The 24,890-nt window shown below is 40.5% G+C and overlaps 4 protein-coding genes across 4 annotated transcripts; 1 reads left to right on the top strand and 3 right to left on the bottom strand.

Annotated features, from left to right (window-relative positions):
• Positions 1-1,645: 1,645 nt before the first annotated feature.
• scdb (stearoyl-CoA desaturase b) lies at positions 1,646-12,357 on the bottom strand. The gene is made up of 6 exons (XM_042433033.1): positions 9,558-12,357; positions 9,047-9,296; positions 8,041-8,171; positions 7,606-7,811; positions 6,100-6,332; positions 1,646-3,434 (listed from the first exon to the last, which is right to left on the bottom strand). Exons 2-6 carry the CDS (start codon positions 9,279-9,281, stop codon positions 3,235-3,237), a joined length of 1,005 nt encoding a protein of 334 aa, XP_042288967.1. The 5' UTR covers positions 9,282-9,296; positions 9,558-12,357; the 3' UTR covers positions 1,646-3,234.
• Positions 12,358-12,550: 193 nt separating this feature from the next.
• On the bottom strand, positions 12,551-14,459 carry trmt2b (tRNA methyltransferase 2 homolog B). Its single transcript, XM_042433030.1, has 2 exons — positions 13,516-14,459; positions 12,551-13,274 (listed from the first exon to the last, which is right to left on the bottom strand). The coding sequence occupies exons 1-2, from the start codon at positions 14,368-14,370 to the stop codon at positions 12,660-12,662; spliced, it is 1,470 nt and encodes a 489-aa protein (XP_042288964.1). The 5' UTR covers positions 14,371-14,459; the 3' UTR covers positions 12,551-12,659.
• A 65-nt stretch (positions 14,460-14,524) lies between these two features.
• On the top strand, positions 14,525-20,264 carry dnajb12a (DnaJ heat shock protein family (Hsp40) member B12a). The gene is made up of 9 exons (XM_042433032.1): positions 14,525-14,721; positions 15,085-15,262; positions 15,931-16,076; positions 16,169-16,339; positions 17,659-17,738; positions 17,839-17,948; positions 18,034-18,206; positions 18,728-18,870; positions 19,635-20,264. The coding sequence occupies exons 1-8, from the start codon at positions 14,589-14,591 to the stop codon at positions 18,847-18,849; spliced, it is 1,113 nt and encodes a 370-aa protein (XP_042288966.1). The 5' UTR covers positions 14,525-14,588; the 3' UTR covers positions 18,850-18,870; positions 19,635-20,264.
• Positions 20,265-20,370: 106 nt separating this feature from the next.
• Positions 20,371-22,579, bottom strand: LOC121911961 (DNA damage-inducible transcript 4 protein-like). Its single transcript, XM_042433942.1, has 3 exons — positions 22,493-22,579; positions 21,501-21,672; positions 20,371-21,257 (listed from the first exon to the last, which is right to left on the bottom strand). The coding sequence occupies exons 2-3, from the start codon at positions 21,667-21,669 to the stop codon at positions 20,743-20,745; spliced, it is 684 nt and encodes a 227-aa protein (XP_042289876.1). The 5' UTR covers positions 21,670-21,672; positions 22,493-22,579; the 3' UTR covers positions 20,371-20,742.
• Positions 22,580-24,890: the final 2,311 nt, after the last annotated feature.

The raw sequence follows: 24,890 nt of genomic DNA, 5'->3' as shown, positions 1-24,890 counted from the left end.
CTGTGCGAGTGTGTGTGTGTGTGTGTGTGTGTGTGTGTGTGTGTATCAAATATCATATGTCAAATTGGACATGATGAGAATTTTTAAAACGTACATCCACAACGCATGCGTGCGTGTCAAACTTTTAGGCTATTTCATGTCTTTCTAAAGTGATGAAATCAGATTCCCCAGCATCACATGTTTCTGTTAACACGCCCTCAGTGGTGTTAAAACCGTCTGACTGTCCTCACCGAAGTGTCTGAGTTATAACTGGCAGTGTGACCACACAGAGGTGTTACATGCCGAGAAGAGGATGGCCTGACAGTCAGTAGCCAATGGACGGAGGGCTGATGTCACTGTTGGGGCAACAGAGATCAGCAGTGGTGGGACCACTTATAGTACTTTTGGACCGGACCCACTCAGTCTGGCGGCTGCAGCTCTTTGGCACATTTACCAAAAAATCATCATGTTCAACAAACAAATTTACTGCTTTTACACAGATGGAGGATGTACTATATTGGTTGTTCATTTAACTTGTCATAGTTGTCCAGCAGAGGGAGCAAATGCACACATCCTTCATACAGTATATTTGATAATCACTGTAAAACTCCACTTCTGAGGAAATCTAGATCAAAAAGAGCTGGCAGGGACCCAATGCTTTGCTCAAGGGCTCATCGACAAACCAGTTACATAGCTGACAGGAAATCTTGAAATCAACTCATATGGTGTCTTAACTACCTTGCTGCTCTTATCAGTGCTTGCAAAAATGACCACAGTGAGAACTGAAAGACATTTGTTCATTTTAGGTCTTGCAGAAAAAGCTGCAAAATGACATTAAGTACTGTATCCACAGTAAGCTGTCCTTAAGGAATGTGTAGACAATATCTGCAGGTATTTTAAATATGTAAGACGTAATGGAAGTGTCACATGTGCTGTGGTTTTACGACATTGTTAGATGTAGTTGAGACAAGTAAGCCGAGCATGACCAGCAGAGGTAGATCCCCATCAGTAGGCATGCAGACAGGAGACACAGCTCTCTATTAACAAGAACAAGATGTCTATAAGCGATGCTACGGCTGGATTATGTGAGCAGCAAGACAGAGATAAGAACATTCAGAGATTCTTTCTCAACAATTAAACAAGTCAAAGTTATCACCTTAACCCCTGCTGGGGAAATATAAACATGTGTTGTACAGGCAGATATTAATCAAACCCACAACTATCAGTGAAGCTTTCCATAAATACCAAATAGTATATGCCACTATACTGCAGTATGGGAGGGTGTGAAAAATAATACCCATTTGTCACATGTGAAGCTGTTCACTGGATGAATTCACATAGAGGCACGTGGGTTTTTTTTGGACATTTCACACGTGTTTTTTAAGCTGTGATGTCATCACATCATTTCTGAAATACTATGCATGTCAGGGTGCACAGTTTGTTAACAGGTTTCTGTGTTGTGTGTGCAGTTAGAATATAACCTGCATATTCTACTCAATAACCAAGCAAGCATGAGGTGTTCATGATTTTTGACAGTTACCTTATGTTTTTCTTTCTACATTTGAATAGTTATTTATGGTATAGCTAATATATTGTAATAACTTAAATAATAGTAGTTCAGTAATAGTCATTATCATTGCAGTATTCAAGAATATTACAGAAATGGTATGCTCATAATTTTTTTATTCAGTATATGAATAAGGAGTATTACAGAAATCCAACAAAAACAGCAAAACATACTTTTTCACAGGTAGAAAATTTGGTTTATTTATGGTACATACAGTGGGCAAAAACATTCTTTGAAAAAATGTGCCATTTTTTAAGGCATTTAAACTTCAAGAAGTTAACACTGTAAAAATTGTTGTACTTGAAAAGAGGAAGTGTGTCAAATATTACAATATCCTGTTTAAGAGGAATCTTTTGGCTTATTCAAAGGTTAAATGAAAATAACCCATACTTCTTTACGATGTCTTTTTTTTAAATGGTCCCTCTTTCTTTTTTACTATAAATAAGGGATTTCAGTTCTTCAAGAGTTCCTTACAAACAGACAGTCACAACACAGCCGTGATTAGACAGCAAATTTAAGCCCTAATTGATTTCTGAAACTTGCACTTTAAATTTTTTTAATAAGTGTGCAACTGAAAAGTACAATATATTACCCTTATAAGGCATTTGGGCAAGAGTCCTGATATTTGTTTTAATAATATCAGAGAGCACAAAAGGTTAATGCACCTCCTAAACATGCCTCATTGACCTTATCTGAGGGAGAGGGAGACCTTATATCTGGATTGACAGTAAAAGCAAACAATTCTCGCTTTTCCGATTAAGAGTGAGAACTCTGGTTGTATGCTTGTGCAGAGATGTCTCCATGACGAGGTTGGATAATGGAGTCAGAGGCAGCTTCACTACTCAACCAGAGGTATACATTGTATTAAACCAGAGAATTTAATCCCTTATAAAGACTTTCATTAAGAGCCCCTCGGACAGGAGACATTTGGTGAGAAAGTATCCCAAAGTAGATCAGATCTGAACTGAATTCACCCCGGGTTGCTCTGATATGACACACGGGGACAGTTCAAAAGTGTGTTGACTGTCTCGGTGTTGGCCTTGAACACAGCAGCTTATGGTTTAGTAAGACTACTGGCTTACCAAAAATAGAGAAAACCTTAGCTTAAAAAAGCTGAACAAATATCGAGATTACACTCCACTCCCTGCGGAATGAAACAAAGCACTACTGACAGAAGTTAGACCAAAAGACCCTTAAAAAACAGACACGACTAAACCTTGCCTGTAGAGAAACCTCACTATTAAGGATTTCAATAAAGCTCCCAAAGACTATTAATAAATAGCACATGAATAAATAAGAGATTAATTATTCTATAATCACTGCTTTGACACCGCTCACTTGTTTGGCTGTGCCAAAAGAGATTTAAATCCCAATTAGCCATTTTTTTTCCATTCTCCTTGCACCTGTTTGATATTATGGTGAAAAAGCTGTGCTTGCACGTGTAGCCATGTCGCTGGCTGTGGCGAGGCGAGGACACTTCAAAACAACAGACCCACACAATTTATGCAAAGGTCTATGACTCTTTAAAGCCAATATTAGTCTCTGGAAGAGGTTTAACTTATAATCAGAAGCATGGTAATCACCACTCAACCACTACTGCCTCACCGAAATGCTGCTATCACTGTTGCTACGTTCTGTCTTGGTTCGACACATCGGCATCAATTGCAGAGTTTTTAAGCAAGAGTGACTCAGCCACTTTTGTTGCTGCTGTCACCCGTTCGCTGCTTGCGCGCAGCTATCATTTCCTTTGACACTATCTTACGGTCCGTGGCCAAACCCAGGAAGCACATAAGGTCTATAAAGGCAGTGGTGAGATTGAGCTTGCAGCCGAACTCACTGGTGGCGTAGTCATAGGGGAACGTGTGATGGTAGTTGTGGAAGCCTTCCCCTGAAAAAAACACACAAAACAAAAGAAAAGCTTAGTGTTATGCTAAAAGTCAACAAGCTCACAGGCATGAAGACATGCACAGTTATAAGTGAACTTTATTTACACTTGCTTTCTGCTCATTTGAACACATCACAGGACAAACAGCGATTAGCAGCGTGTGACTGTTATTTGATTTGATGCTAAGTGGAGAGAGCGGAGTGGAGACTTATTTTTGGATTTGAAAATCTTTGAGGTGGACTGTGGTGAAATGCAATTTACGAGTACAAAAATCAGGAGTGCTATTTTATGGTAACAGCACAGGTTAGTCAAGTATGAGTCATATTCATAGATAGTGTTGGGTGCATGAATTTCCCCAAATTGAGGTAATATTGCTGGTTAAGTTAAAAGACTGACCTTTCAGGGCTTATAAGATCAATTTAATCATGTTTCAGGGGGGGTTGGATCACTTTTACAACTGTGTTTTTCCTGATTGCAATGACAAAGTGATATTTTTGTGTTTGAGGCTATGATCAAACTGCTGCTCTGGCTGCTTAGGAACATGCAAGTAACAGAAAACCAATTAAAAATACACACAATGAGCTGGACTTAAAAGAAGGTGAAAATTGGTGCAGGTGAAACATACAGTGATTGTTTCCAGGGCATTTTTCCGCTGCACTCAGTCTCTAGAGAGCATTTAGTTTGGTGCCGTGCAACAGAAGGGCTATCTTGCTTGCAAGCTTGTTAGACAAGACAGAGCAGACAGTGTTAAAGAATAAGGTCGCATTTTTTCATTTTTCTCTCAAGCCCAAATGAACATTGACACATGTTTCTCTAGCTGTAATCATTTCTCCTTTTCTGGCCATCGAGAGAATCTTTCATAATGCACTTTTAATGAAAGTGATGGGGGGAAAAATTCCACAGCCCTCCTCCCATGCAAAAATATATATAAACATTTATTTTAAGATAATATGAGGCTTCAGCCGTCCAAATTAGTTGTAACTTAATTTAGTTATTAAATTGTCTTTTTAGTGAAAAATTCCTTTTTCTTACGATCCTTCCACTGACAGCTTAACAGGAAAACACTGTCCATTGAGACACAAAGAGGGATTGTTTTACTAAAAAGACTGTAACTGTGGAAGCCTCAGATAAACTTTCAAATACATTTTTGCTCAAATTGAGGACTGTGGATTTTGTCCCCCATCACTTACCTTGTAAGTGCATTTGAAAGGGATCCTTTAATGGTCAGTATGAACAGGAGGAATGATTACAGTGAGCAAAACCTGATTCAATGTTCATTTGGGCACCTGATTGTTGTTTTAAGACAGACTTGAAAAATTGTGAACCTATCCTTTAATCCTAGTACACCTGCATGTCAGAATGGTGCATTCTTGTGCAATCATTAGTTAGTTTGTGAATTCAGAGCCGTTTTGCAGCCAACAATGCTCAGCGCTGTTTGCAGCTTCACACCCCTTCAATGACAAACAATGATGCAGAAAATAACACCAGTGCCTAACTCAACAAGACTAGGTCAAAACATACTATATGGCTGGACTGTGTGTGAAACGCTAGACAGAGAGATGCAGTAAATGATGTTATTCAGTCTGTAATGTAGCTATAATAAAAATCCAAACTGTTATGTAGCTTAGTAAAATAAAACAAAATTTAATATAGACTGATCTGTTCATTTGAATACATTTATATTCATTGAAATGTGGTGATATCTGTGCATATAGAGCCCCTGGGGCAGCGCTGTTGCTCTGTCCAATTAAAAACATGAAGCTTCACTTTACATTCAGCCAAACTAATGTGGCAGCAACAATTATTAGATTTCATCTGTGAGACCAACATTTATCTTCCAAAAGGAATTATATCATATATCAAAATGCTACGGCGACATTAGATCCAGCAGTAAATCACCAAAGAGCTGCACAGATCAGTTCATCGGATCATGTTCTCCCCAGTATGACGTTGATGGGCTGACCATCTCAGGAGATGACCAGCTGGTCTCACCCCACCAGCGGTTCCTCACATCTCCAAAAACGTCGGAGCAAATTTCCAAATAATCGTTATTTGGATAAACTGACCCCTTATTGGGAATCTAAATGGTTTTTTTCTTGCCTGAAAAAATATTAAAACCTAATAAAGTTATGTAGTAAAAGTCCTACAGCAAAAATTACATCTATTAGCCTGGCTCAAAATATTCACCATTGCTGCCGGTTGGTGCAAAATGCATTCTGGGATACTTGGCTGTCCCAAGCTTTGGCGGCCTTCAGCCGACCAATGGCATAACTTCATCACTCAGTGACTCATTCAATCAGTCAGTGACGGACATTTGCATTTATAGGGCTGGCCCTCATTTTTTTTCACCATCCAAAATAAGTGAATAAAGACACAGCAACAAAGTTGACGACCTCTTTGTTTGACTAGCAAAAACTGGCACAACCAGGACAAACTAAACATCAGCAACTGGATTAGAAAATTGCCCCACTACACATCAGACTGAAGCTTTGACCGAGCCCCCACTGCGGTTGACCTGACAAGACAGCTTTAAGCGAGTGACGAAAAGATCATTCAAAATCCCTCAGGCACAAAAAGACACTGAACAATGCAAAAATGTTTAGATATTCACAATGAAGCATATACACGTTATCATAGGTGATTAGTAGTGAACATGTAGTTTCTTTACCTATGGCGCTGAGAGCAACCAGTGGGTTTTCCCTCGGATTAATGGTGCGGTCATAAGGCCTGTTGCCCCACATGTGTGCAGCGCTGTTGACTAGCCAGGTGGCATTGAGCACCAGAGCGTATCTCAGGAGTCCAGGGAGGAAGTATCCCACATGGAGGGATTCACCCCAGAAGTACCAGGGGACAAACATGGGCACCAAGAAGCAAAATATCAACACAGAGAGCTTGTAGTGCCTGAAATGAAAGAAAAAAATATATATTTCACACCAGATCCATTCTCACCTGGAATGAAATAAAATAGATATGACTTTTAAAAATTATCTTTTGAGATTAAATCTTCTTTTGTTGTATTGACAAAAGTCACACAGCACACCCACAACACACTCTAAATGGTAGTGAAAGGCAAAATTGCATCTCATGTGTATAAATTGACATGATTTGATTGATAATATACAATAAAAATCTGCACCAGTGTCGGGCTACCAATTTAATTCTACATTGTTATGAGGGCAAATGTAAACATATTAACATTATTATCTCCGGACAATTTGGATATCAGTACACAGTACACAGTTCACAGAGTCTTCTAATTGGGTGGCTCTGGTCAGTGTGAATCCCTTTTGCGTGAGTGCAGCAGTGAAAATCTGGGACTGCTTCCAGAGGAGTAGAAATGTTGACAAATGACCAGCCAGTGGACACTGCTTGGGCATGCTACGATTCTGTCCCTGGTGCAAAAAGCATCCCTTATCAGTAGATCTGTCCCTAAAGTGTTATCATGGCCACTGTAACCCAGACTACAACATCCTGTGCAGTTAGGGCCAGAGGGCAAATGACTTTATCAACAAGACACAAAGCCTGCCGATACATTCATATGTAACTATTTTGCATGAGCAGCAATATAGCGATGTATTCAGCGGCAACATTCAGTGCCGATGCAGGATGTAGTGTGACATTTTTATATTGCTTTGCTTAGTGAAGGTGTGGAGGTCAGGGTGATGGATGGGTGATGGTGCAGGTTCATGGTCTGTTTCGCACTAGTGGGCAGTGTTGACATTTTTATTATTAAATGATGACTGTGATCTTTCTCTAAGTGTTTTTAATTTCTCAATCGCAATTTAGTTGCAATATTGAGATATTAAAATGTATTGAAATAAACGTATAAAATAGATATTTTTTGCAGATGTGTTCAATAAGAGTGTCTCATCATAATCTAGCCGTAAATAGCTTGTTGTTACCCTAGTTCAAGAATACTGGAAGTTATTGCTTTCATTTTTTTGTGCTGCTGCGATCCTAACTGAATGAAACATCAAGGGAGGAGTCCTAATATCAATGCCCCCAAATGCCCTTTAACATCCAAGAAATTAAGCGTATTTAGTGCTTATGTATGACTGCAAAGAAAAGTCCTCCGTTAGTGAGAGCTTCCTCAGTATATTTGAGCAGATCCAATCAGAAAGACAAATTTGACCTGAGCAAGCAGTAAAACCAAAGACAAACAGTGTTTGCTCACCGCCTTTGGAACATGACCACTTTATCTGCCTTCAGGTCTGTGAGCTCCAGTTTTCGTCCCTTTTCAATGACGTCAGGATGCTTGCGAACCAACAACCAACCGATGTGGGCGAAGAAGAAACCCCGCATGGCATTGTGGGGGTCTGCGTCCGTCTCGGAATACTTGTGGTGGACGCGGTGGTCCCTCGCCCATTCGTATATGTCATTCTGCGCGAACACAAACAGAGAGAATTACATCACATCAGGGATCAGGTGGTTACGAAAGAATAAACACATATCACTCAGATTACATAATGTTACTGAAATTATACAATATTACGTGAAAACCGTCCCGTTTCCACTTTTTTGGTAATAAATGCAGTAAATCTAATCAATAATAAGCATAAAATGACATAAATGCGAACACACGTGGAATATTTAATTTTTTCAGTTTTACCTGAAAGGCCATGGAGTTGGCGATAGCGAGGAAGACTCGCAGGGGAGAGGAGGCCTTGTAGGATCTGTGGCTCCATAATCTGTGTGCACCGGCAGTCACACCGAGAGCGCTGATGAGGAAGCACACCACAGCTGGGAGAAAGGGAGGGTGAAAAGGACAGACATTTAAGGGAAACTGTCACTACCACACTGAGATTAATTTTACACCCGTGAGAGCAGAGTTACTGGGACACCATGTTCTTTCCATTACACCCAGGCCTCGCTGTCATGAGCAAAGTGTGGGGAGATGGGACGGTGGGAGCAGGCAGGTCTGCCCCTCACACTTTTGTTGTTGCAAAACTGCTGAATGTGTTTCTATGTGAAGCCTAGACAAGGCTACCCAGGATTTGAGAACCGGGGGCTTCTGGCTGGCAAAGAACATTCTGTTGTGGTGCCACGCAGTTCACAATGGGATGTCTATGGGAATGGTGATTGTGCTTTGTCTTCAGCGGTGAAATAATATGCAGCTCAGCATTGCAAAGAGAGGGGAAAATTATGCAGTGCCAGAGTGGAAACAAAGTTGAGACTGTTCAGGAATTTGAGTCATGCTGCAATAGTCTACATACTGTATATAGGGCAACAAATTCTATTTATTCTGTAAACAGTTTGGCTACTAAGTCTGAAATCCACATGCTTCTAATTTTGGGACATCCATCACATTCCCACAAGCCCAAATAGTTCACAATCTGCCACAGGTTTTTAGCTCTGTAAAGAGGCCAAATATAGATTTGGAGGCTCACAAGCATGGGATGTGTATGATGGAAATTACAAGGCCTGAGTGACTCATTCTCCATTATTCCCACTGGCATGACACCCCAGGCTGTGTAGCCCTACATGTCCTGTGGTTTGCAATGATCACACAATATCAGCACATTCTGTTCTCTGGCTGTGGCCTGCAGGGAGGGAAAAAAACACACTAAAAATGCTGCAAAGTCAAGCCTGCTACTGTATTTACTGTAAATACTTACTCCAAGCAAGAGTTAACGCCGATGCGGAAGGGATGACGGTCAGTCCGTAAAGCGCACCGACATGTAAGAGGGACATAAGTATGATATTTCTCCACACTAGTATCCTCGGCGGTTTGGGACCTTCTTTTTCTTTATAGGTGTCGTCAAAAACATCCTCTACCGTCGATGTTTCTGCCATGGTATCTCCGTTCTGTTGCTTGCCATCGTGATGATTTCTGGTTTCCGTTTCGGTCATTTCGCTGAAGTGGTTCTGTAACAGCAGTGCGCAGCAGAGAGAAAAAAAGAGATGTAGCTCAGTTGGTTTCGTAAATGCGCACGGTGGGATGCAGAAACGGAGAGAGAGAGAGCGAGAGAGAGAGCGAAAGAGAGAGAGAGAGAGCGAGAGAGAGAGAGAGAGAAAGAGGAAGGTACGGCGGCTGGCCGTGTACAAGCGGCAGCTAAAAATGTGCATTCAGTTGCGTTTTATTTCAGTTTTTAAATGGCTGCTTCAGCAGGTTGCGCCTATACTCACCGTGTGCTGAAGGTACCACAGCTGCAGCGGATCCGGGAACTGAGAGATGTAGGTGCCGATGAAAATAGAAAGATGCGTAACTGGTGCGTTACGGTCCCTGGTTACTGAAGTCCTCTTCTTATTGCCTATTCCGACGTCGTTTTAAAGCAATTGGTCGATGGAAAAATTCATGCCTCCAGCTCTGAATATCCCATTGGCTGTTTGCTTATCTGATGTTGTTTACCACCATTCGTGACAATTTCCCCCGTCAGTGTTTGATCAGTCGCTCTAATACTTTGTGCAACATGCTTCGAGGGTGTTTCGAAGTCAAACATGGAACAGACAGTTATTTGTCTTCTGTGTGACTCCGAGTCATCGTGTAATCATGCTTCTGTAAGTTGCATATTGGGCAACGATTGGCTCTCAAACTTTTTTGCGTGATGTCACAAAATTTGATTCAAAGTTGAGCACAGAGAGACGTTTCACACTCAGCAAATCAATGTGAGAAAACACCCTTCTCGTGTCAAACTCTGCACATATCTAACTATGCACAGTGAAGCTCGAACATTCAACTGACGTTATGAAAGCAAAACACATTTTTTGTGTAGAGATGTTTATTTTTCTACTTTTTCCTGTGAATAAGATAAGTATCAGACATACTGTTGTTCTGATAATGATTGTATGTCTGGCAGCCAGAAGAGTAAGAAAATGTTGTGTCAAATGTATATTTATCACATAAAAGTCAAAAGAATAGCACCAAGGGTTAACAAGGACACACCCGTATCATCTGACTATTCTGGGGCTGACTAACCTGAAAATCATCCAAGTATAGAGAAAAATCTGTTCTCAGTTTTACTCAGCTTAGTTATTCAGATAACTCAGCCAGGCATTTTACCGAAGAACCAACCATAAATGTTGTACAATTATAAAATGATCATAGCAAGATTGTACTTTTTTTGTCTTTTTGTTTAAGGTGTTTGCTGAAAATAAAAACATTTCTTGAAGGTTAATGAAGAGAAATCCTGAAGACAATTTTGTTTAGGTTGAATGCTGCTTCTTTGTATGCTGCATATATGATAATTACACAATTTATCAAGCCCTACTAAGCTGTGTTTGGTTTATTGTTAGGGGTGTATGTATGCCAAGGTGATGATCCCAGCTATTGGCTTATAGCCCAGACCAAGTAAGGGCACGTTCAACACACCCAAACCTATCAATTAACATATGTGACTTATATTTTCTTTGGCTCCACAAGAAATTACATTTTGTTGGAACCATGGGAAACTAAGACACATTAAACCCAAGAAAAACAACACAGCTGCAGAACTGATTCTTTTGTTTTTCAAAGGGCAGATGATACTGTTGGAAATGTTTTAACAGAAAGTGGTATCCTATAAGGAATCCATCGCCCGATCTTTCGAATCAACATCTCGATCTAAATATTACTTTAATCTGATGAAACATTGCAAGAGATTGCAAACAAAGGTCAACTCATCTGACACCATGATGCCACACGGCAACGACAGTCTCTGTCTGAGTCATGGGGCCATCAAGACATTTGCATTCATATGACTGTGCCCTTTAGTCCAACTCACATGTCACTTTTCCAAAGAAGTACAGACACGGCAATTTTGTGATTTTGCAGGCTCCAGTTAGGAATTTTAAAACAAGACTAGTCTGATGTGGTGAAACTGTGGCCAAAACATCCTAACTTTTGGTTGGTTACAGTTTTCTAGTAGAATATATTCTATAAATCAGCAAACATAGAATAGGCAGATGACTCAACTCAAACAGAGAAAACCAATGTGGTAGTACTGAAATGCAATGTTACATTTTCAAAATGACCAATGTTTAGTCAATAAAATACAAAGATGTGTTGTGAAAATGTGTCTTTTTTCAAATCTTAAACTTCAGTAAAGTTTGACAGAACAGAAGCAGAAAGGAGTAAAAATATGCTGATTGATATGAACCCGAGCACCCAGGCAGTGCAATGTTGTGGGGGTAAAAAAAAAAGGTTATTTCACAGTCTTTCTGCTGAAACTGGCACAGCTTAGATGATTATGTGGATGGGCATCATCACCCCATTACTCCACTCAAGAGATAAGAGAACATATTATCTTCAAACCAAGGCCGCCTTGTTGCAATATATGACCTCACATAAACGGTGGTAACCTCTCAGTAACTAAACTTGGCTGCTCAAACTGTACACTCATTATGTTATGACCCTTAGTGAACTGGAATGAATGGGATGAACCTAAGCGGGAATTGTGTAACAGCCGTTACATAGCAACTTTCCTTGAAGGATGGTTCCGGAGGAGTTGAAATGACACCATCTACTGCACAAATACAGCTGGTGCAAGGTAGACAGGGAACAACAATAGTTCAAGACAGGAGGAGTTGGACACAATTATGTATGAACATCTAATGAAATCCAATGTGCAGCAAATGCTACCCTTGTGAAGCTTATAATGGGCAACTGTGGGGCAAAAGACTGCTGACACAAATCTCAGGAGGTTTTTCTGTGCTTTAGTCAATTTGTGTCTGTTTTCAGACTTGAATCATGTAGTATTTACTGCAGGACTTTTTTATTACATCGCCTTTTATTGTTCAAGTGTTTTGTGTTATTGTGTCCACCCTCTGCAGCCCACCCCAACAGTAGGGCTGATTAGTCAAATGGTTTTTATTCATGCAAAAAAAAATGCAAAACATTCACTGGTTCAAACTTTTCAAACGTGAGGATTTGATTTTACTTTTCTGTTTTATATTGTAAATTTAATATCTTTGGTGTTTTGGACTTTTGGTACAACAAGCAAGTTGAAGATGTCACCTTGGGCTTTGGGAATTATTCACTTTTTTCTGAAATTTTATAGACCAAATGATTATTAAAAAGATTAATCTATAATCAAAATAATCATTAGTAGCAGCCCTATCACAGTTCTGAAAGCAGGTCTAATCAAGCAAATAAGTGTAACACCTATGTGGGTGAATCGTATGTGTAAGATAATTGTAGGTGGTTATCGTCCAGCATACAGTGCTTCATTATTCAACTCCCTGTTAGCTTTCTAAAGCAACTATAGTTGTTGTTCAAGGGTTAAAGCCCACCTCTGAATAAAAATGTATTTGCTACCTCTCAAAAAGTAGCAACAGTTCACAGTGTGGAGTATGCGGGAACATGTCCACAGGCACAGCCAGAGTCGGAGAAAATGCCCCTCCTGTGAGTTTCTTCTGTGGGTCAGGGGCACAACAAAGCTCCCTAAAGTTCCTCATGGCCTCTCCATCCGGTTTACAGGAAACATAGACCAGCCTGCGGATAGCAGGTTGGTTTCGTAACGCTCGGATGACACGGGGATGGAGGCCAGCTCGAGCAGGGTTTACCACAGCTGTAAGGTCTGCAGAGCTAAACTGGGACATAAGGCCAGGGAGTACTGCCTCCGCCTTTCCTGGGATAAACTCACAGTTCAGGACATTATTGAGCGCTGCGTTGTGTTTAGCATCTTCCACCGCCTGTTCTATGAGCTCTATTCCAACAATTCTGTCCACTCTGGGAGATATAGTAATGCCGATGGCACCTGTCCCACAGCACACATCTAGGAGAGTGTCTCCCACTTTTGTTCTTCCTCTACCTTCATCCCAGTTTGGGACACACAGGTCTCTCACTGTGCTGTAGAGTACCTGAGCAGCTGCCTGGTTCACCTGGAAAAAGGCATCAGCGGAGATGCGGAACTTAAAGCCCAGCACCTGTGAATGACAAAACAACACAGGAACAGCACTAAATAAACAAAAAAACAAACACAATGTAAGCATGCAGAGACTTTCTTGCTTGATTGGGATTGCTGCTCACTCTTATGTGAGTAGAAATTTGCATCTGCATTTGTATCAGGACAAAAAAATGTCTGATACAGCTGAACAAGAGATTATGGGGTTGGACAGTTTGGATGTTAGCTGTTTGTAGTTTGAAGTCCCTTGCGATGTTAATTACCTCCTCATAAATGTGTGGCTGGCCATGCAGCAGCTGGTAGGAGGATTCCTCATGAGTGCAGCGAGTCATGGTGCTCTCTTGGAAGAGCAGAGAGTCCAGCTGACACACTGACCCAGGACCTCGCACGAAGTAATCCGCCAGTTCAGCCTTATGGACTGCCACCTCCTCTGGGGTGAGCGTCTGTGGATGAAAGTACACTATAGCCATGGTGCAGCCCGCTGCATTTGTCCTCACCGTAACCTCTCTCCAGTGACCCCCGGTGTGGAACAGTAGGCAGGGCTCCAGGGAAGACAGGCGGATAAAGTCCTGGTAGCATCTGGCTACCTGTTTGTGCTTCTCCGGCATGTTGAGCAGGTGGTCTCCGTTGACGCAGACAATGTTTCCCTCCTTGCCTGTGCCCACATAAAACCCAACTGTCTTTGGATTTCCATCCACTCCTCTGTTGACAGAGAACGTGGACTTGTTGCGGTAGCTATCTCTAACTGGGGAAGGGAGGACGGGCAGGACAGGGAAGCTGGGTTTACTTCTGACAGGAGATGAGGAGTGTGATAGGCAGTCACCGGAGAGATAACCAGAAAGCTGTGACAGTATGCTTTCCTGATGTTTTTGCTTGAGCTCAAGTTGCTCTTCATAGCTCAGCCTCCACAGAGGAGTCACCACATCAGCTAACCTCTCCTCCCAGGACAGAGTATCAGTCCAGGGAGGCTTCTTCTGACTTTTTCTCAACCGTTTCTTTGATGGTGTCCTCCTCTGATCAGCTGTATATTTAGATGAAAATAACACACAGGTTCCTCTTATCTTGTGCTTAACAAATAACCTCATCACTGACCTGCTGCGTGAAGCTGCCCAAGCCATTCTGACTTTCAAAGGAGTAGCTATTATGGTTGAATGTGCTGCAGGTGTTAGCTGTTATAACACCAGTGACTTTAAAAACGCACGTTCCGACGGGTGTGAAAAAGTGCATGCTGGGGGTTCAATTCTGCTGCTATGACGCGTTATTTACGAGGCCAGATAGCTTCCCTGACGTCATCTCCGCGCGCCCAGGGGCAAGTAAACATTTCCGCTGTGTCGCGATGGACTCAAACAAGGACGAAGCCGAGCGGTGCATTAAAATAGCCCGAAATGCGATCAGCAACGACCAACCGGATAAAGCCAGGAAGTTTCTAGAGAAGGCTCAGCGTTTGTTTCCAACAAATCAGGCCAAAAGTACGTCGAATAAACGTGTGTTTTAGCTGTGGTTATATGTGAAATGTTGGGCCATGGCTGTGAGATCGAATCAGCTAACGTTAGCATAAACCGTCTTAACGTTACACCAGCTGCTGCTGCTAACTGACACTGGTATTTGTAGTTTTTTCAGCCCCACCACCCGCATTTTCTCTAATATATATATGGATACTATTTGGCTTACATTGGTGCTTGCCTACTCGCAGTTAGCATTTACATCCTAGCTATAAGCTATAGTGCTAGCCGTTAGCTCACTATGCTCGTAAATGTACGTTACTAATAGAGCGATACTGACTTAAGCTAAGTGGCATCCTTGATTATTGTGGCTCCACTTTTTCTTTACAGGTTTATTGGAGTCGTTAGCGCAGAATGGAAAGCCTCCGGATGAGAATGGTGGTCCTGTGAACGGAGATGGACCCACTATGAGGCACCGCAGCCCCGCAGAGGAGCCTGATGCGTCCGCACAGGGGTCCACAGATTCAGCCAAACCATACACTGCCGATCAGCTGGAAGCTGTCAGAAAGTCAGTATACATATTGTCTTAATAATAATGTTACCACCCAGCTTTGTACCACAATATCCAATGAGACAGTAGAGCTGGTTAATGTTGGCAACATTATATGTTTTACTCACTACCTGATATCATGGAGAGATAACAAAATATCAGTTCTATCGGTGTATGATAATCATTTCACTCAGCTGGAGTAAGTAAATTTTCAAGATATACAAGATATTTCAGATAATAAGCAGCATTGAATGTAGTTATTATACATTTTATTAAAGAGACTTAAAATGAGTATAAAAAACAACATAGTTGTTTTGTAAGAATATTTGGAAATGGCAAAATGCACAAAATCAAACCAAATTTATAGAAATATATCCACACTACTCCTTTGTTTTTGTTTTTATCACTGACCAACAGTTCTCTGTGAAACTGAGCTCACTTTGTGGCTGCAGTTGTCCAATGTTTATGGAGAGCCAACAGCATTTAGAAACACTACAAAATGAATATAATAATCTTAAAATGATCATAGTTTGCTCATTCATTGATCAGAAGTGTCATTACTTTTGTGTGTCATTACCCTTAAATATCTCAGGGGGTGTATTGTTAGTTTTGTTTGTGGTTTATTCCACAATCTGCTAACCATCTGTGGTGTTTTGTTGTTGTTGTTGTTGTTGTTTTCATTGCAGGATTAAAAGCTGTAAAGATTACTACCAAATTCTGGGAGTTGAAAAGACTGCACCTGAGGAGGATCTTAAAAAAGCTTACAGAAAGCTGGCTCTGAAATTTCACCCCGATAAAAACCATGCACCTGGAGCCACAGAGGCATTTAAAGGTAAATTGAAAGTAATCCCGAATGCCGCACCAGATAAAACACATTAGTCAAACCTCACTAAGTGCAAATGTTTGTCTGTCTGTGGTTTTCAGCTATTGGTAATGCCTATGCTGTGCTGAGTAACGCTGAGAAACGAAGGCAGTATGACCAATACGGAGAAGAGAGATCACACCCAAGCAGACACAGGCACCACCGTGATTTTGAAGCAGACATTTCACCCGAGGACCTCTTCAACATGTTCTTTGGTGGAGGCTTCCCATCAAGTAAGTAGAGGCCAGAAATTGTTGTACTATGGTGCAGTGCTTAGTTTTCATATGCTACCAAATGCCCCAGTAACTTGACTTCAATGAGGAAAGAAACAACTTCTCAGTACAGTATTGTCACACTCCCTTTAATGCTCACAGCATGGCTCACTCACACTCGATACAAACATACAAGCTGCTGCAGAGAAGTCAGCCCGAAGAGTCGTGTGAATACTCCTTTATCTCTTTCAGTTGTTGCGTGGTTATACCCCTACAGACATGACAGGAAATGCTTCAGCGTAAGATGCACTTTGTTCCTCTTTCACACAGGAACATGCTGCTCAGATGCACAAACATGGTTTCTATGACTGACTCACTGTCAGTATTCTTAACCTTTAAGAAGTTCACACATGTCTTTATATATATTCATACAATAATTACCCTCACAGCAAGCCAGATATGTTAACTGTGTTCTGCAGAACTGGAGTGTTAACTTAAAGGACTATGCTGGTGGTACTGAATGTTTTATGCCATGACATAAAATACTGTGTACCTCAAAACTGACAATTTCCCAATGCATGACACACACTTTTAGATTGGCTAGATTATGCCAATATGGCATGAAAGTAAACTGATATTAGTTCTATTTTTTTTGTATTTATATCTTCATGTTTTGAAAACTCCTGGCGTCCTGACATACCAAGCCAGCATTTGACTGTCAGGAGCCGTTGGGTTTTGTTTCATCAACTGCCACTGTTAGTTTTTGCACTGTCTCTCGCACTGTTGGCTCAACTCAGTCCTTCATCAGTTAGGCTGATTCAGCGTATTGACTGGGTCAGTGAGACAGAGCTGTCTTACTGGCTGTTCAGCTTCGTGAATCTTACCATGTTTTCATCTTTCAAACTTTATTGTGCCAGCTGCAATTTTTTTTTTAAAATCATCAACATATTCTCAATTTATATTACAAACCTACGAGAAAACTGTTTTATCAGATAAACAGTGGCATAAAATGATTGTTCAGTTGCTTTGTTGGCTTCTCCATAGATAATTTCCTCTCTTGTAGGCACAGCAGTGTAGCATATATGTCAAGTTAACAGGCTGAAACCACAACTATGGTTCTTAAACCGGATCAGGCAAATTACTTTTATATTTATATATATATGCGCAGATCTACAGATGGCTTGCTTGGTCCACCATGTTAAACATAAACTCCTGTATGTAAAAGTTGTTCCTTCTCTCTGGTTGAAAATGTGATAATCGGTGAAATCAGCTTATGTTGTAATAGGTTGGTTGAATTGAAAACCCTTTTTAATCTTAATTTTCTTTTTCTTTTTTTTAAGGTAATGTACATGTTTACAGAAATGGAAGAATGCACTTTGCACATCATAATAGGCAAGAAAGACGAGAACAACAGAGAGATGTAAGTCCTATTTGTAACATCTGATACCATACCTTCTGATGTGTGTGTGTGTGTCCTGTAATGAAACTGTAATCAAGTGTTGTGTTTTCTCTCTGGACAGGGAGGTCTGGCTCTGTTTGTCCAGCTGATGCCCATCTTAATCCTCATCATTGTTTCTGCACTCAGCCAGATAATGGTCACGCAGCCTCCCTACAGCCTTAGCTACCGCCCGTAAGTGCGTCACCTCTTGCCAAGCTCTCTGAGGTCGTCTGAAAAGGTCTCACTGATAGTTCTTATGTCTTTTCTATCACACCAGGTCAGCCGGACATATTCACAAAAGGCATACAACACACCTGAAGGTGCCTTTCTATGTTGGGGACCGTTTCAATGAAGAATATTCTGGAAATAACCTGAAGAATGTCGAGAGAAGTGTAGAAGAAGACTACATCTCTAATCTCAGAAACAACTGTTGGAAGGAGAAGCAGCAGAGTAGGTCCACAGCAGGGCTGCAACTAACAATCATTTTTATTAATGAATCAACAATGAACCAAAATTTCACAGAGTTTACATATTTAAATTACTTATTTTGTCCGACCACCAGTCCAAAACCCAAAGATATTCAATTTACTGTCATAGAAGTTTAAGAAAATAAGCAAACATTCACATTTGTGATGCTGGAACCAGTGAACTCTACTGGATTTTTTTGCTTTTAAAACTGACCTAAATGATTAATTAATTTAATTATTTTTCTGTTGATTGATTGATTAATCAACAATTAATTTGAGCTCTAGTTTACAGTCCTGTAACTGTACAGTATGACCCCTGATTTTCTGCTGGTTTTCTTTACAAGTTTGGCGTGTTCTTAGTTCATTGTTAAAATTAAATAACAGCTTTCTTTGAGTTCATTGCAACAGCGTACAATTAATTTAACACCTGAACTATATTACTCTAAATTTCTGAGAAGGTTGATTGAGACCAACTTACAGTTTTCTGTGTCTTTGTGCTTTCAGAGGAAGGCTTACTGTATCGCGCTCGTTACTTTGGGGATTCTGAGTTGTACCAAAGGGCGCAGAGAATGGGGACTCCCAGTTGTTCCAGACTATCTGAGATTCAGGTTATACTGGATGGCTAGAAATCACTTGCACACACATGGGTAAGTTGCCTCAAACATCACAGTGACATTACAACATAATTGCTACTGTATACAGTGTATGAACTGCAAAGATCACACACACTCTACATTACTGACCATTTTTAAAGACATAATGTTTTTGGATTGATTTCCAACCTTCTAGGCCGCTGTTGCAATCCAGATACTAACCCATCACAGCCAGCATTTAGTCAGCTTCATTTTCGTCTGTCAGACTTATCATTCCTTGGTAATGCCTTCGCAAGCAGTGACCGACACCTGATATTTGAAAGTCAGCTGCATTGGCTCAGATGTCGGAGTTTCCCACAAGCACTTAAGCTACTTGAGAGCACCAATAAGAAGAGTTTTCAAATCAAGCTCTGCTCACAACTGCATTGCCATGTGATGACAGGACTTTGACCAACGAAATAAAGGCAACTGATGGGTCACTGTGATGGATTACTTATCTTGAGCAAGGGTCAAGTCTCTGAAATGAACAAAAACCTTTGTTCTGCCTGGAAGGTAGGAAATCAATAAAAAAAAACATATGATTTGAAAATTGTTGAACAGTTTTAAGCATTTTAGTCACAGTAGTTAATTGGCTAAAACTTGTCAGTTGATGTGTTTGTTTTTGTAGCTGTTCCACTGATACTGACTATTGCTCAAGTGACACTGATAATGAATGACTTGTGTAGAAGTTTTGTGTGTAGTTTTTTGGGGTGGGATCCAATGAAACTTCATCCTCTGTACTGCTACATAACCATTATAAATCCCTCTGTTTTTCTCAGGTTCGTCTGTACTTGAATCAAATTAGAAGAAATCGGTCAGAGCCCACACAAATTGGAGCATCTTTCTGCAGCAAACCAAGAGAATCAAACATGCCTTACGCGCAGTGGGCAGCAGACCTCATCAGGGAACCTCTCTGCAACTCGGTGTAGATTGACTTCCTGTAGAACTGTGAGAAGCTTTGAGTTGACGACTGATATTTTCTTACTTTTAGCGTCTTCTGGAACGGTGAGAGTCCGCTGGGCGTCACGGTGGAAAGTAAGAGCATAGTTGTCTATTTGAATGGTAAACAAAGCTGCTAAGATTAAGCTTTCTCTGTCCCAATCTTTTTGTTTTCCTTAAACATTTTTGAGAAACCTCATGGCCTTCTCATAGACAGGTGTCTGAGCCACTCACAAGGAAAGTGTGTAATTTTTATAGTTCTTACCATTGTAAATATTCATTTTACTTTTAACAGTGCAGGGTTTATTGGAGTTAATATCATTTACTATAATGTTATTATGTGGATTTGCTTGTAGCCTGTTGGATCATAAGTATTGAAAATCATTGCACAAGTAAAAGTAAACCATATTTATTAAATTAACATGCTAAAATTGTATAAAAGTTTCTTTGAATTAAATTTGTCTGATGAATGACTGGTGTATATTTCCTCTTTAAAAACACATTCAGCCACACACACAGACACACACACACTTATGACAAGTTGCTTATGAGTTAGAAGAGAACCGTCACATCAAATTAATGGAAAATAATTTATTCAGGTTTTTTTAAAAGTTGTTAAAAATTCAAAACACGCAAGTTTCAGATGATAATATTTGACTATCAAATACATGATTCATTCCCTTAAGGGTGTGACTGTACATTCACAGGTAAGACACTAACTCATGTTCAAACATGAGTCTTCACTTTTCAGTCACCTGTAACCAGGTGAATAGCTGCCATGAGACATAAGTCGGTTCCAGAGAAACCTTGTAATACAGCAACAGACAGGAACATGTTGTCAGTGCTGTTTGACATGTGTAGAATTACATTTTATTACAGAGACAGTACTTGACCCACCAGCCTCTTTTCATGAATTGAGTTCAGCTTATCAGTAGCAGGAGTGCTTGGTCAGCAGCACTCCTCAATCAGCAGCTCCCCTGAACAATATAGTTTCTTCTTGATAGCCCTGAAGCTCGTACTCAGCCTCAGAGTGTGTCTGTGTCTTGGAGATGATGCCGGTGTCTGCGGGGACTTGCTTCCCTTGAAGAGCTTCTGAACCTTTGGCCACAGCCCGCTGGACTCAAACCTCAGCACCAGGGTCACATGAAAGGTCGGGACCAGGGTTGAATCTACTGCTATTTGATCTACAGTACATAGGGAGTCCTGGTCCCCCCTGTCCACACACAGGTCTATGAGTGCTCCCCTGAGGCCGCAGGGCTCGCTGACAGCCAGGTGGAGCAGCTCTTGGCTGATATTGTGCAGAAGGCAGTCGGGTAAGATGAGTTTGGAGCAGCCCAGGATGTGTGATGCATCGTTGAGACTTTGTGTGATGGTGGTCACAACCTCTGTAGCCAGAGTCTCCTCCAAGGGGTAACAAAAGAAACTGCTCTCTGACTCTGTCAGGAACTCATCTGACACAGATCCTACAAAAAAAAAGGAATAGAGGTTACAGTCTTGTGTAGCAGTGCAAGATTCACTCTAAACTTTTTTTATTCTGTTTTCTGATGATAAAAACAGATGGGTCATCAGTAAATGCATCTGCCCCCCTCTTTTTTTTGTACCCCTTTGTGTGCTCTCTCTTTTTACAGTTGCAAAAAAAATACTGTGTGATTCAACCCAAACAAAAGACAAAAGAGCCCCCTATGACAAAAGCCTGCAGCACTCACCAGTTTCACTCCTGCAGCACTGATGATCTGTTGTGACTCTCTGACTGATCCCCTTCAGCTCAGTCAGCCTGTGCAGCAGACTGCCCCAGGACAGCCGCTGCGAAACCCTGTTGTCCTCCGCCGGGGATGGAGGAAAGCTGCCGTCCAGGGAAAGATTGCAAGAAGACATTTTCTAAAACAAAATAACAACAACAAAAAAGAAGATCTGATTGTTAAAAAAAAATTAAAAAGTGCAAAGGTATCCTCAAACAGTAGGCCCCCCCTCTTGAGCCAGACCAGCTGGAAAACACAGTCTGCAACAATGGAACAAAGCATTAAATACCCAAGCCAGAAGACTCCGCCCATTGTAATTCTCAACCAATCAGGTTGCAGCTCACGTCCTCATCTCTCTACCCTGCCTGGTAACATTTTTGGTCCCCTTTGATGAGGCAAAGGCCAGACCCCTGTCCGACCCCCAACCCAACTCGTCTACATAGTTCATGTTGTTGTAAAAATAATAAAAAATAATTTGCTAAATGTGAAATTAAACCAATTAAATTCAACTCTATCAACGTCCGTCGCTTGGATGGCATGACAATAAAAAGACACACCCCCTCGGCTTTTTAGCAACTTGGACAAAAATCATGATGTGAGAGATGTTGAGAGATTTATCCCTGTGAATGAAAGACAGCCCAGACTGGCACGTTTCGCACGTAGGCTGCGTATTTGTCATGAAATGATCGGGAAATGGGACCGCATGAATCCTGCAGTGTTTTTAAAACGATGCATCCAAACCAGGATTCAGTTTATGTTAACAAACTTTTTGTGTTCAAACTCGAAGAAAGCTAAAATGAATTGAGCTGCAGACACAATTAATTTAGTGATATTATCTTAGCAACACAATAATGAGCTATTGTGATCATAACATTCAAGTTATCAGAATTATTAGAGCTCTCGACATTCTAAATTAAAAAATGATTAGTAACGCATAATTAGGCTAATTGATGACTCACGTATTAGTTATTTTTGGTAAGTTTCTGACTTATCTGACGACGTTGTGTGTTGGTCGTTTATTCACTTCTTTCTGCAACCAATTGAAGGTTTTATTGCCAGAGAGACAAAGGAGCTTGTTAAAACGTTTGTACGGGTGTACATGTAGGTATTTTGGGGGTAGATGTGTTTAAATATAGGCAAACATTTTGTTTAATGTGTTTGCTTGAGTTGTGTGAGAGCGTTTCTGGTCGTTTTGATCATTTGATTAGTTTGACATTTTAAGACAATCTATTGTTCTGATAGAGATATGCGTCAATAAACTATCCGATCTGTGAAAACAACTCTCACACTTCTGACTCGACTTCAAACACGTACACACACACACACACACACACCATCCCCCCACTTCCCAAAAAGACTTGCTCAGGAGCTAAGGTGACATCATCAACTTTTCCTTTAACTCTCACATGTTTACAGTATGTTTGTCTGGGTTTTTTCCCTTATTTCCACATCTACAGGAACAGTTCCTGTATCCAAGCTGATCCAAGTCATTTCATGTTGTCACCATTGTGGTCTGCTAAAGCTGAAATATTCCATTGTGTTTTCTTGTGACAGACTTGAACAAATGAAAAACCAACAAGTCTTGCCACACAGTAAACTTTTTTTTTCTATTCTAGATCCTTTATAAGCAAACTAAAGCTGGTAATTTTTACTCAACAAGAGTTATCTTCTTCAAACTCACATTGCAAACACTGAATCCCACAGAAAATCCTTTTAATCTTGTATATTTCCAAATATATCAAATATTTGAGACCGGACAGGAATATATAGCATCATAGTTTATAGATGGATTAGGGATTTTAGGATACAAAAGATACTTATGATAGAATTGTTGTGACAGTCCTTATGGGTCAAGTGTAATGCAGAGAATATCCAGATGATGGCCTCACTGCACCACCTTTAAATGACACACAATGGAGCGTGTAACCCAGTGTGGTGTGTATGTGTTTGCCTGTTTTCGTGTAAAATGCTTGAGTGCACCTATTGTTTTGAGCGTATGTGCCCATGAACACTTTGGCATGCATCGGTCCTTGTACACTTTGTGCAAAGAAAAGAAAAAACGCATTTTAAAGATCAAAATTGTGTTTTTCTACATCTTTAATGTGTCTCAGCATGCTATTTATGGATGGACGATCTCTCACTTTAACTGCAGGTTTGAGCTTCTACACTACAATGTTTGGGGTAAAGCATTATTTGTGCCATGTCATGGAAAAAAACATAAAAATGGAAAAGGGGAAATAAAGCGTGACAGGCTCTGTGTTTTACAATTCAAACAGGCCTCAGAGAGCTGTTAGGCTGGCTTGCCTCAGGCTATGTAATTCATGTATAATAAATCTACTACCAAATGGATTGTTAAGAATGGATTTTTTTTTTCTGGAGCAATTTGCTTTAATCTGAGGTGCAGCGGAGTGAACCTTTGGCACCTTTATTTTTCATTCCGAAGAACTATTTGTCTCAGTAATTGGGGTGAAATAACCAGAGCAATTATGAGACACGAAAGTGGAGAATTTACACCTAAATTAGTTCAGATGCAACCTTCTTCTCCAGACTCCTTTTGAATATGCTCATGTTGTTAATTAATTCAGCCAGGGGTAAAAGGGTCCCAGGGTTGTGTTTGCCAGGCAGTAGCTATAGCAACAACATGCTGTTGTGAGCAGGGTTCATCTCGCTGAGACGACTGAGATGTTTTGTTGAAGAAGCTACAGTGGAACAAACTTGGATGCCTTGTTAAAAGTGGGCCGGTGTCAGCAGCAGTGATTCCAGTAAGAGAGGAATAACAGTATCAAACCACCTCAGTGGTAAATATCACACAATCTCTTATTACTCTGTCATCTGAGCCCTGTGTGTATCTAAAAAAAACATTTTTACCCATTTTGGATTTGTGTGCCTGCGTCACCTGGAGTTGGAGCTGGGACAACGTTCCATTTAGGTTTTGATTTATTGCAGGAGGAAGCAGAAACAGACCTGCAATCTCAGGGGGAGCACGAGAAACTGTGATGTTTGGCATGTTTTGCTGAGACGCAATCTTCGTTATCAAAGCATTAACTCTTAACACACCACTTTCAAATTTACATGGAATATTAGCTTAATGCAAAGTTGGGCTTTTCATTTTTGGCTGACCTTGTGTTAGAAATAAAGCCGTTTCGATTTTTTTTAATGCCAGTTTTTGGCAAATTAGGGAAAGTGGACTTCTATGTCTTTTAGTGAAACATTATTTATGAGCTAAGGTTTAAAGGACCAGTATGTAAAATTTAGGGGGATCTATTGGCAGGAATGGGATATAATATTCATAAGTATGTTTTCATTAGTGTATAATATATAATTAGTGTATAATAATTATATAATCCTGAAAATAAG

This window comes from Thunnus maccoyii, chromosome 14 (genome assembly GCF_910596095.1).
Source record: "Thunnus maccoyii chromosome 14, fThuMac1.1, whole genome shotgun sequence".
NCBI classification, from domain to species: Eukaryota; Metazoa; Chordata; class Actinopteri; order Scombriformes; family Scombridae; genus Thunnus; species Thunnus maccoyii.
Note: the sequence above shows the minus strand (reverse complement) of the source record. Positions and strands in the feature narration are given on the sequence as shown.